The sequence below is a fragment of the Curcuma longa genome, chromosome 16 (assembly GCF_044706935.1).
Source record: "Curcuma longa cultivar G26 ecotype Majalengka, Jawa Barat chromosome 16, ITB_CL_G26_1.1, whole genome shotgun sequence".
NCBI lineage: Eukaryota > Viridiplantae > Streptophyta > Magnoliopsida > Zingiberales > Zingiberaceae > Curcuma > Curcuma longa.
The window spans coordinates 1,335,299-1,348,222 of NC_133876.1; the positions used below are offsets into that span (position 1 = coordinate 1,335,299).

Here is a 12,924-nt window from a genome sequence, read left to right on the forward strand (position 1 = left end):
CTCTTCTCATCCAAACATATCCATTAATTTTCAACTTCAATAATCTACCATTGAAGACATTTGGACGTATGGCTTTTGTGCATATCCATGCCTATAAGTGCAACAAACTTGACCCTCGAACCCTTAAAACTATCTTTGTCGAGTATTGTCCTACACTAAAAGGTTATCAATGTTATTGCCTGCAAACAAATAAAATATATGTTACTTGTGATGCCACCTTTTTTGAAGGTGCCCCGTATTTTTCTCACACTTTACCTCAAAAGGGAAAGGATGATGAAGTTTTAAAGTTGGTGGAAGAGGAGAACCAGAGTATGTCACAGTTTGATCGTGTCACAACACACGATCGTGGTAGTGATGATCACGATCTCCAGAGTCCGACACGGCCTGACCGTGTTACATCACATAGTCGTGGTGACGACTATTGTGGCAGTAGAATTCCCTCAAAGGATGATGAAGATTCTTTCCTATCCTTAGTTTTAATTTAGACACCACAGCTCCTTCCATGCCCGATCATATCCAAGTCAGTCCTCAAATTAGTGAAACAAAGAGAGTATCAATAAAAAATCGAATATCCTAGTTTATTCTAAAAGAAAGACTTCTCAAACTAAGGAAGTAATTGTGAATTCTAATCACAACCAAGAAGATGAACCGATGGTAGAATCCTATAATGAGTCAGGTATGTTTTTCGACCTTGATATTCTATTACATTCAAAAAGGGTGTCCAATCCCGTCTTAAATATCCCATCTCGAACTTCATCTCCTATTCTAATCCATCCTATACATTTTGTGCTTTCTCTTCAAAATTATCTAGTGAACTAATTCCCAAATCTTTCATGGAGACACTAGTTATTCAAGTGGAAGACTGTTGTTCTTAAAGAAATGCATGCTCTCAAACAGAATAATACCTAGAATTTGGTGGAATTACCACAAGGGAAATGTGTTGTTAATTGTAAATGGATTTTCACGATTAAGTACAAGACTGATGGTTCAATTGAAAGACACAAGGCTCATTAGGTGGTTATAGGCTTTACTCGAACCTATAGAATTGATTACACTGAGACTTTTGCTCCGGTTGTCAAATTTAACACTGTCAGAATTCTTCTATCATTAGCGGCTAATCTAGATTGGTCATTATCAACTTGATATAAAAAGTCTTTCTCAATAGAAAGCTTGAAGAGGAGGTTTATATGAATCAACCTCTAGGATTCGAAGAAAATTTGAGTGGTAAAACTATATACAAGCTCAATAAATCTCTCTATGGTTTAAAACGGTCACCTCGTGCCTAGTTCGATCAATTCTCCAAGGTAATCAAGAACTTTGGATATATTCAAGGACAAGTAGATCATACATTATTTGTGAAACACTCTGATAAAGGAAAGATCGTCATTCTTATAGTGTATGTTGATGATATCATCATCACTGGGAATGATAATAAAGAATTGAAAGAAATAAAAATAATAATCGCACGAGAATTTGAAGTCAAAGATCTAAGAACATTGAGATATTTTCTAGGAATGGAAATTGCTCGAAACAAAAAAAATATTTTGGGTCTCGCAAAAGAAATACACTTTAGATCTGTTAAAAAAAATTGGCATGTTGAGATGAAAACCAAATAACACACCAATTGAATTAAGAAATAAGAGAAAAATGTTTGAAGGAAACCCGGTTGACAAAGATAGTTATCAGCGTCTTGTTGGAAAACTCATATATCTCTCACATACACACCCAGATATTGTCTTTGCAGTTAGCCTAGTAAGTCAATATATGCACTCACCATGTCAGGACCATTTAAATGCAGTATACAAAATTTTAAGATATTTAAAATAAACTCCTGAGAAAGGTATGTTCTTTGCAAAAACTAAAGATAAAAGAGTATGCACATAAACTGATGTAAATTGGACAGGATCAATTGATGATAGAAAGTCAATTTCTAGGTATTGCACGACGATATGGGGGACTTTAGTGACATGGCATAACAAAAAATAATCTGTGGTTGCAAAAAGTAATGTTGAAGCAGAATACAGAACTATGACTCGTCGAATTTATGAACTCATCTGAATCAAAAGAGTGATCAAAGATTTGAAAATTCAAATTGAAAATACTATGCTACTTCATTGTGATAACAAATCAACTATCAATATAGCTCACAATCCAATTCATCATGATCGAACGAAATATGTAGAGGTTGATCATCACTTCATTAGAGAAAAGATGGATGAAGGCATTTTCGGTATTAAGTATATTTCGACATCTCACCAACTAGCCGATCTTCTTACAAAAGGATTATTTGAACAAGCTCATAAATTTCTTGATGGCAAGCTTTGTCTCATCAATATCTGCAGCCAAGTTTGAGGGGGAGTGTAGAAAATAATCAAAATTTTCCTTATGGAAAGTCAATCAAATCATGGGTGATATAAAATTAATCAAATCTTTCCTCATAGAGAGCCAATCAAATCATGAGTTAAAAAGAATATAATTAGATTGATTTGGTTGAGAATAATTTATTTTTAGTAAAATATTTTTTTATTTATTTTTATTCTTTTCTTATTTATTAATTCTTATTGTATAAAGTGTATCCTAGTTCGTGAATAAAATTGTGTGAGAATTTTTCCAGTGCTCTACTGTATTTTCCATCATGCCAATTAATATTTGTAATACAAGTTGTGTTTGGATTCCAATTCTAGGGAGAGCTATAGGCAAGAGTTAGGAGCGAAGAGCAGGGGTTTCAGTGTTAAACTCTACATGAAGGGGCATGCAAGCTCTTCATAATGTGGCATGGGTGTCAATTGTTCAGGCTCTTCAGGATTATTTCAATTCATTGGTATGGTTATGGAGGTTTCATTGTTCAACACAAGCCATCTAGTAAGTTCAAGGGCTCTAACGCCTGAAATTTGTAGAAGAGAAAATCTTGACTCGGTTGCTCACAGCCTTGATAGTCGCTCTTTCATTATGAGGAGAGTTAGTTCTCATGGTAAGAGACTGACTTTAGCAAACATCTCAATGCAAAGTAAATTCTAGGGTTCCAATTGCAGACTCAACTCATAGAGACTGGATGAAGGTTCATTACCCTATAAGTACCTTTGACAAGGTGATTGCATCGAGGGCCCAATAGATGATGTAGGAAATCCTATGCGACAAAATAACAAAATTCACAACGGAAAATAGGATCTCTTCCGTGATCCATGGAAAAAATTTGTACAAGTTTATATCTATGAAATCCTATCTAATAAGGTATACCTTTGTTGCATGCCCTTCGCTTATCCCGCTCGTCCTCAGTTCGTCGGATCTCTTGCACGTTCAAGCGTCCATGCATCTATGCGTATCCACACGAACACGATCTCAAGCTTTGGAGAAGAATCGTCTTTTGTGGTGCTAGCCACACAAGGTGATTCGACCAAAACAAGGAGGAAGAAAAGTGGTGTTAGGCTAAGAGGGAGAAAAGAGCTCAAATGGCTTGTCTTCTTTCAAAAAATGCAAGAAAAACCTTTTATATTCATCTCATGAATATGAAAAGTTTTTGCCTCTTTAGCTTCCTCACATTGAAGTCAATTAAAACTCAAATAGAGCACATGTTTCTCATGTTGGCTCTTCATCTTCTCTTCATCCAATGAAGAGAAAAACCCTTGGTCTTCCTCTATAATTAATTCATTAAACATTTTAATAAATTAATATCTCATTCAAATTTGGCTGAGTCTAACTCAAATTAGACTCAATCCCATAATCCAATTGGATTCACTTAAGTCTAACTCAATTAAGCCAATTCGGATCATATTTTAGTCAAACTAAAATCAATCAATCTCCGAAGCATCATATCCTTTGTGTGTGACCCAATAAGTTCTTGTAACGTTGGTAATGTGTCTAACCGCTTTAGACACATAAGCAATGAGCGACATCTAGCAATGTATCATTGTTACCTAAGTGACGAGAAAGTCGAGATGCAACTAACTTTTTCGTGACTACTATAATGTATAACCTTGTCCTTCTATTCTCGATATCTAGATTGATCAATGAGGCATAGACTGTGTCATCCTCGATATCAATCTTTGTGTTTCTTGATCACCAAGTAGACTCACTCAAGCAAATGAGCTCAATATCTCATATTGACTCATTTGAGCATGACCATGCATTTCGTAGTCCAACTCTATTAAGAGGCCGCAAAATATCACTCCTGTCATATAGGAGGGATAGATCACATCTACATCACTCACATCCCTCCGCGTAATTTGTTACATACTCAGTGATCGCCTTTATAGTCAACCCTGTTACGAGTGACATTTGACGACACCAAAGTACATAACTTCTTATATAGGGAACTATAGTGACTTTAGATCTAAGGACTATTCATACCAATAGTATACCTATATGTCAATTCAGTATACATTCTCAAATGTATACCCATGTGTCAACTCAATATCCCATATCCATGACTTGTGAGATCAAGTCATCCAGTTGACCTACATGTTAGTCTCAATGCATTAATATCGTCCCTGAATATTAATGCTTGACTAGGAATGATTAAGAGTAATGTTCTCTATATCGTCTCACTATTGATTCAAACAATCGATATGATGTAGATTAGAACTAGCTACCCAAGGACATTATTATACTTAGTGATTTAGTACAAACTTAAAGTAAGTATAATAACAAAAAACTTTGCCTTTATCAATAATAAAATATGATACAAAAGTTCCTAGTCAATCATCACATAATTAGCTCTAAGGCTATTACTGACAGATGATGTGTTCATCTTGGCCCTCCTCTAACTTGGGCTCCTCTCACCCCTGTAGCCTCATCTTAGACAAGGTGCCTTAGTGCTCGGAAAGAGATCACCTGGTGTCAACATAGCCTTGTCTGTTATAGATGCAATTGACCATAATGCAAGTATATGCTCTACGGAAATGGTCTCTTCTATGTTAATAGGGTAGGAGGTTTCCTAATGTGTCGTGGTAAGTGGAGATGTCAAAGTAATTCAGAGGATATGCAATAAGGAGTTGATGGAGGCCAAGCCTCCTAGTTCCCTTTTGGTGATTTTGGACAGTTTTTGTTGGAGGATTATGATTTGGGTTATAGATGGCCAGGTTAATAGAGGGTGTATCTTGCAGATGCCTTAAGATAGGTTTTTTCATATATTGCAGTATGTCGATGACCTCTTGCTTTTTTCTCAGGTGGAGCCTTCAACGATGCAGAATCTTCAGATACTGGCGCCGAGCTTCTCAATTTTCAATGGTCCAAGCACAAACACGAAGGGTTTGCTTTATTTTATCTTGGAAGCTTAGTATGTAGGAAGGTTTCCTGTAGATGTATTCTATTGACCCTAACAGAATCTATTTAGACCAGCCCGGTGCGTTACGTGTGTTTACACGTTTCACAAACATGCGCAATGGAAGAAAAGACAATAATTAAAATTAATTATTACAGCACTCGCAACACACGCATGCATAATACAACATGTACATGACATAACTGAAAATTAAAAATTTTAGAATAATAATTTATTCTAAGTAAACCTGACGGATGTCGTGGAATGAGATTGACATCAATCAAGTGGCTCTATCAAAGCTTCACCTCTATCGGTGATTCACGCCAAGCTCTCGTCTGGACGACTTCCAAAATCACAAGTCGCATCACTGTCTTCAGTACTAGCTGACAATCGACAACAATCAATACGAGAAAGAACCCTAATATCAAAAAATACGCAACAATAGTTGTTACAATAAATTTTTCGGGGCTTTTTAATTGTCGTCAACCATCATATTCCAGACGCAGATTCCAGTGGTCAACCTTTGACGCCGAAATAGGACAAACGCCAAAACTCTTTCCGACGAAGATAGAATAACCACCAAGAACTTCACAAGCTTTCGACAATGGCAAATACCAGTAGCAAAACGCTAGTAGCAGACCTCTGACTTTCAGCAACAGCTCCGACAATCCGGCAGTGACCCTGGTGCTCCAGCAGTGACTTCCAGTGCCTGGAAACAATTTTCGACCATCAAGGATGCTCCCGTAGTCGGCGGTGGCTACTGAAAAACTCTCAACCCTTGCTCCGATCAGCTGCATTGGAAGGCACCAACCACCAGTGTCCAACACCGGTGGTTCTTCACCACGACTCTGATCAGCAGGACGTTAGAAAGCACCAGCCACCTGCGTCCAACGCCGGCGATCCCTCACCACAGTTCCAATTGGGAGAAGGGAACGTGGGTGAAGGCTGATCGGGAGAAAACAGAAACAAGTAGCAAACCGCGATTTTGGGAAGGCGACTTCCTTCAAGCGGTCGGCCACCGTCGCTCGGGTTGGCTAGGGCTTCCTTCACGCGGTCAACCATCGTCGCTCGAGTTGTGGGAGACAAATGCGATTGGGATGGCGCAAAGAATCCAATCGCGCTCGGGAGAAGCAAAGTTGCCTTTCTTCAGCAGGGCCCAGGGCCCAAGCTTTTGCCTTTCTTCCTACGATCGGGGACAATTGCCTTCCCTCTTGTAGCATAGTCGGCGACCAGCACTGCCACAACTCCGACGCTTAGGAAGGAGGAGACTGATAGGGAAGCCGTGTTTGCTCATCAAAAATCGCAATTTTTTGCAGCGAGAAGAAAAACGCGATTGGGGGAAAAAATCGAAGCTACAAAAACCAACAACCGGCTAAGGTTTTTATTAACTTAGGGTTACTATAGCTGTAAGGGAGGAAAAAATGGATGGATGTGATTAATCTTAACCTTTAAGATTTAATTTCGATCGTTATTTCTCCTTCAATGTTATATCCTATATAACATCCCTTATTGGGTTTGAATCCAATCCAAAACTCCATCCGTTAGCTCAACACTTAAAACCCCTATGCTGATTAACTTAAGTTGATTCAAAATCAAACTAAATTGGTCTAATTTGATTCAAAACCAAATCGTTTGATTCAATAACCAAAACACCTCCGATTAGAACCAAACCAATTTAATTTATTTCGCCTTCATAAGATGAAGTCCATCATCGCTTCCGATTTGCCAAAATATCTTTCATTAGAACCAAACCAATTTGGTTCATTTCGTCTTCATAAGACGAATCCTATCATCTTTGCCTTTTGTCCGATCCAACCAGACTTTATTTATCTCGTTTTGAGAATTCAATTCTCAAACTCGTTTTAAATCCTTCGGAGAAACTTGTAGTGCGTGTGACTCAATAGGTTCCCGGCTATGTTGGTCATGCTCGTAATTAACCATTAATTATAGAACGATCATGAGTAGATACCTAGCAGTGCATTATAACTCCCAATTAATCAAAAAATCAATGATTGATTTTATAACTATTTCTGAATCCTTCAGCAACTACAATGAGACGTGTCTCGCTCCTTTCACCGTCTTATACCCGTTTAATTCAGAACATAGTCTATTTGTGTCAGTCCCTACTAAGCTGACTACGTCACACCTAACCCAAGTTTGCTTTCTTGTTCTGTGGATTCAAGTTACTTATAAATGCATCCAAAATTACCATACTCTTAACATGCAATGTTTTGACCAAAGACTTCAAGTAACAATCGCAGGGTATACATCTTCATTTTCGGACACTTTGACTTACACCCAATCATCCCGGGTCCACACCTCCATAGAGATGTTTGCTTAAGATGTCAAAGTATAAACCTTCATAACCAAGATGACTTGAATACCGTAAGTTAAAGGAAACTCATACTTAAAATGTACTGAAATCTTCATTGACATATCTTTATATGCATAGAACCATATGAAGTCTCATGGCAGGTCACTCCAATGAACTAGTTACCTTTAACTAACATCAACGTTTAACTCTCAACATCTAATGCCTTCAACCAGTGGGAACAATTACTTGGTAAATCAAAAAGTTTAAGACGTGCTAATCTCAACAGAATCGATGATGTCTGTATTCATCAATTTATCGACTAGGAATAATTTCAGTACATTCATAATTGTACATGTACAGATACTCACTAGTGATTTAATCATATATTCTCTCATACTATGAATCGTATTGCTGACATTCAGTAAATGAATTTAAGATACAATCAAAACACATAGAAAATGTGTACTCAAATAGTGAATCGCTATTTATCTAATAAATAATACTACCATAAGACGATTGTCTTAGAGCACCTCTCAAATATAACAAAATCTACCTATAGCTTATCTTGGTTTTCAAGGATTTAAAAGGTGGAACAGAAACTATAGGAGACTCTTCTAGCAAGGGTAGCTCAACTACTCGACTCATGGCAGAACGTGTTTCTTTCTTGAAGGTAGACTCACTCTAGTGAATAGTGTGCTTCCTCTATTCATACTGAGTGCATTACCTTCCGAATTGGGTTCAAGTTAAGTTGGACAGGATCTGCAGGGGATTCTTTTGGCACCACCATCAGGGTTTTCACTTCTATGGTCTGAAATCTTGCATCTTCTCAGATGGGTAGTCTTGGTATCCTTAGCATCAATGAAAATAATCTGGCACTTGTCTGCAAATGGTGGTGGCTTTACCTCAATTGTGCTCAAGCTCTGTGCAGACACGTTATAGCTGCATCACAAACCGATGGTGTGATCTTGTGTCTCCAGACAGTTCGTGGTCGTGGAGATGCATTCGTGGAGATGCATATGGTGCGACCTCTACCAGAATAGTATTCTGTTGGGAGATGCTGAGTCCTGTGATTCATACCTTTGGCACAGTTGTCAGGGCAAAACGATGGTTTTAAAATGGCACATACCACTACTATTCTTGTTACATTCCAACCAAGATGTCAAACTTAGACAAGTTGACCTCACTTCACCCACCCTCGCAATCTCTTTTAGTAGGCCAATCCTGAGTGACTTGCTGAAACTTGTTGGGTCTGTTAGATCAATTGATGTGTTGGACGAGTTTGATGCTGTGGAGTTGGAAAGCAGATGACGAGGCTTTCTGTGGAATTCATTTCACATGGGCTCTAGTGGTGGCTGCTTATCTCCTTATTTTGGTCTAGTATGGCATTCTTTCTCTTTGATCAAGATTAAAGTGGCAACTTGACTACTCTTAAATGGCAAACTGGACACTAGAACCATTCTCATAAGGAAAAGGGTGCTGCCTCTGGTAGATTTTTCTTGTGTTGTGGTAGCTCTGTCGAGGAATCCAGCACACACCTGCTTTGCTTGTGCTCTGATGCAGCTGTGGGACAACAGCCGATTAGAAGGGCTTTCAATTTAGATGGGTTCATCTTCAGCTGAGAGCCTGAGACATGGTTGGCGACTAGCTCCCAATTGGTAGGGAAACTTCTCCACATCCTTAACACCTCTATGCAAGCATGTCTACACACAATTTGGTTGGCTCACTACAATCCTATTTTGAATTCTACCAATCTAAATGTCTTCCATGATTCAGCTATGGGTTGATATGCATCATCGTGGAGAGTTCAGATGTCAATTAGAGCAAGGGCTTCTTACCTGGACTTGCTTAGAAGATCGGGAAGGTTGCATATATGGATGCCTACTGTTCTTGACGATTTGTACAGTATAGGCCATCGTGATCATCTTTTAGTGTCTCATTGTAAGAGCGACCATGTGTAGCAATGTTCTATTTCTCTAATAAAAACTGGTGTGACTATTTATCACCCATGATTCTTTTTTCTGGTGTGACTATTTAAAAAAAAAAAAAAGCATCATGCATGCAGCTGTCATGACCCTGGTCCACAACCATGGCGATCGACTAGGCTCAAAAAATACACTGCCATTTCCAGAAGAAAATTCCGTTGATCAATGATATTACATAGGGAAAGAGAATGCAGCTAGAGTATCTTCTTGTACACACCAATTGCTGAACTTGATGTGAAGACAAATGAATAATACTAAAGAAACAATGTCAGTAAAGACACCAAAGAAAGGATAAATTAAATAATAAATAAATATCATAGATATGTCAAAATGTTGGTTGGGACTAAAGATTTTTTCTTAAAAACACTAAAGAACATGAGGTCTATATAAAATCCTTCCAAGTAAGCTTTAAGTATATGTCACGACATGCAATATCTACTAGTGTAATAGATAATGGATGGAAATGTTTGGTGGGATCTTGGATGAAACTATTATGATATTGTCTACTAGAAATTGAAACTAGAGATGACAATAGTATTGCCCGTTCAATTTGGTACTTGTGGATCGGGTTTAGGTAATCACTTATTGTGATGGGTTGCATTTGGGTATCGATATGCCATGTGTTTGCAGATATTTGTGGATATTTAGACAAATTTGGACATCCACAAGTATCAACAAAAAAATACCAAGGTTCACATCATGAATTGTTTAGTGAAATATTGAACTGTGAATCTTATCAAACCATGAATTGTAAGGTTCAAAAAAATATAAAATAAGTTAAAAAATAATTCAATTTTATTCAGAAAAAATAATCCTAACATAATAGGTGTGTTAAAAGAGAGGAGGATGCAAGAAAGAGAGGATAAATTTACTAAGTTTCACATTTCCAAACGAGGGTTTTAAAGATAGGTTTAAATATCAAGCGATCCCCCACCTAATGCCTCAACGTTTGAATTAGATTAGTCTCTCCAGGATTTTAACAATCTGGAGCAAGTTGTCGACTCATCATAAAAATATTAAAGTTCATATCTTCCATTGAGAATAATACACAAATTATTATTTTTTTCATTTTATTATGAACTGAAATGAATTCATAAGCACTAGGAAACTTCCTCATTGAATGCTTTTGACAGAAATCGTTAGTATCAAATAGAAGACAACTTGGACATAACAAGACTTTAAAGTCACTAAGGTTGTCATGAAGGTTTATTCTTCTTAATTATTGTTAGGTATCAAGTTCATATTGGCTATCAACTATGCTTCCACTTGACAAGTTTTTTTCTTTTACGTAGTGATTTCACTCTACTCAACCTTTATACTTCTATCAAATAATATAAATTCCTTCATTACTTTTTTCCTTTTATAATTTATTTAATTTAATTTATAGTATGTTGGATTTAATTTAATTTCTTAATGGGTTTGATTTTCCTTTAGTTGATTAAATTTATTTTTTAACAGCTTTTTATTTTCAGAATCATATAAAATAAGATTCATATCAGATCCTTTCTTTTCACTTTCAATTTGCATATAAAAACTATATTGTTTTATATGTGAATTGTATTATATCATATGATACAAATTGTGGATTGTAGGATTTCTGATAATTTTAGTAAATGCCATTAATCTTGGGGACCAAGGACCTATTTTTAATATGTTAATTGATAATAAACATTGATAGAAGGGACTACCGAGATTACGTGGCCAAAATTTGCTTAGTAACAGACTCAAAGGATAGAGATGACCTTTGAGCTTTAGGACACGAGTCTCAATTGGTTATTGAATTTAGACAAATAAATCCCATGTCCTATTTTAGACTTCTGGCCAATATGTCCTGTTCTATCACAATATTAGTGCATCATAAAATTTAAAGGGTATGCAGAAGCATAACACATTCGCTTAGTTCCAGTAGAAGAGATTTGGTTAACAGTATGATCAGCGTATACCTGAAACATTATCCCTAGAAATGCCCAGAACTTGAATATATGGCATGGAACAGCAACGCACAACTGTGAAGACGAAATTATATAGAACTTGATTAAGAAATTGAGGAAGCAACATATAGTTGAAATGCCTAAAGCTGAATATATGAAACTGAAAAGCAAAACAACAATGAACATTATCTTTTTAGCAGATGATCAAGTGAAAATATAAAAGGTGACTAATCAAATTTGAACTTCAAGGCAAGACGAGCGATGAAAAAAAAGCAAGATCATTTTCAAAAGAAACCGTGTTATCCAAAGATTGAAAGAAATGAGAGAGAAATAACAGAGAGATAAAATGCTAGGTTCAGCACAATTATAGAAGTTGGAAAAAAGATTAATTTGCATCTTAAACAGATTTTTAAAAAGTTGAAGACCTAATTGTAAATAGAATGGGATATAACTGTAAGTATACAAAGTTAGGTGTGTGAATGTAAAAGGACGATAATGATAGTCTATGTTGTTAAAGTAGAAGGAACTACCCAGGGAAATACCCTAAAAATTTTCCCCATCTAACAAAAACATACTTGGCACATCAAACTATCAATAGACTATTATATGGTCATAATTGTTATAAATTATGTTTACTACAATTTGTACATAAATCTCTGCTTAAATCAAAATTTTAAAATTATGATAATTGGATTGATGAATCATATTTTTGAAATAAAAATATTTTTTTTAAAAAAATAATTGATTTAGATGAGAAACTACATTTATCATATCACAAATATGAAAGGAAACTTCAAAGGGAAAAAGGTTGAGAGTGGTGTCTTGGAGTCAATGAGGATGTCAAAGAGGACGAAATTTTAGGTTGTAGGCTTAAGTTGATAGTGAGATGATGTCAAGTTGGGAACGGTGCCTATTTGTTATCGAGAAAAACAAGTTTTGCCATGCTAAAACTCAAAGTAATACCAAGGATGGAGATAACAACAATTGAGCAGTCTCATCGCATCCAAGTCTATCTTACTCCCTTCAATTAGTGTCATTGAGTTGGTTGAGTTGCACCAAGGATGAGGGCAAGCCAACAATGCATATTATGTTAGTAGAAGCAAATAAGCAATCAAAGATGAAATGTCTCGTTTGACTATTTCAATTTAATTCTAAGTGAAATAAAAATATTTTATATTTTAGTTAAGGTGACGCATGAATCTATTTTACTCAACTGACAAGTCACTATCAACATGCTACAATAATCATATATGAATATCAAACTGAAAATAATAATATATTTATATATTTTAGGATGAAAAATTATTTTCCTATATAATTTTTAAACCCATATTACCATTATTTAACTGAACTGCTTGTCTATTTGAAAGTTCACCAAAACAATTTGTGATACAAATTATAGTTGCTAGAATTGCATGATTCACAATCATGTTGTAA

The 12,924-nt window shown here is 36.2% G+C and overlaps 1 protein-coding gene across 1 annotated transcript in view; it reads right to left on the minus strand.

Annotated features, from left to right (window-relative positions):
• Nucleotides 1-12,924, minus strand: part of LOC141847536 (diacylglycerol O-acyltransferase 1-2-like) — a 40,816-nt gene that overhangs the window by 2,418 nt on the left and 25,474 nt on the right. Inside the window, exon 16 of the mRNA XM_074735592.1 lies at nt 11,500-11,562. Coding sequence (XP_074591693.1) covers nt 11,500-11,562 — 63 coding nt within the window. The remainder of the gene's footprint in view (nt 1-11,499; nt 11,563-12,924) is intronic.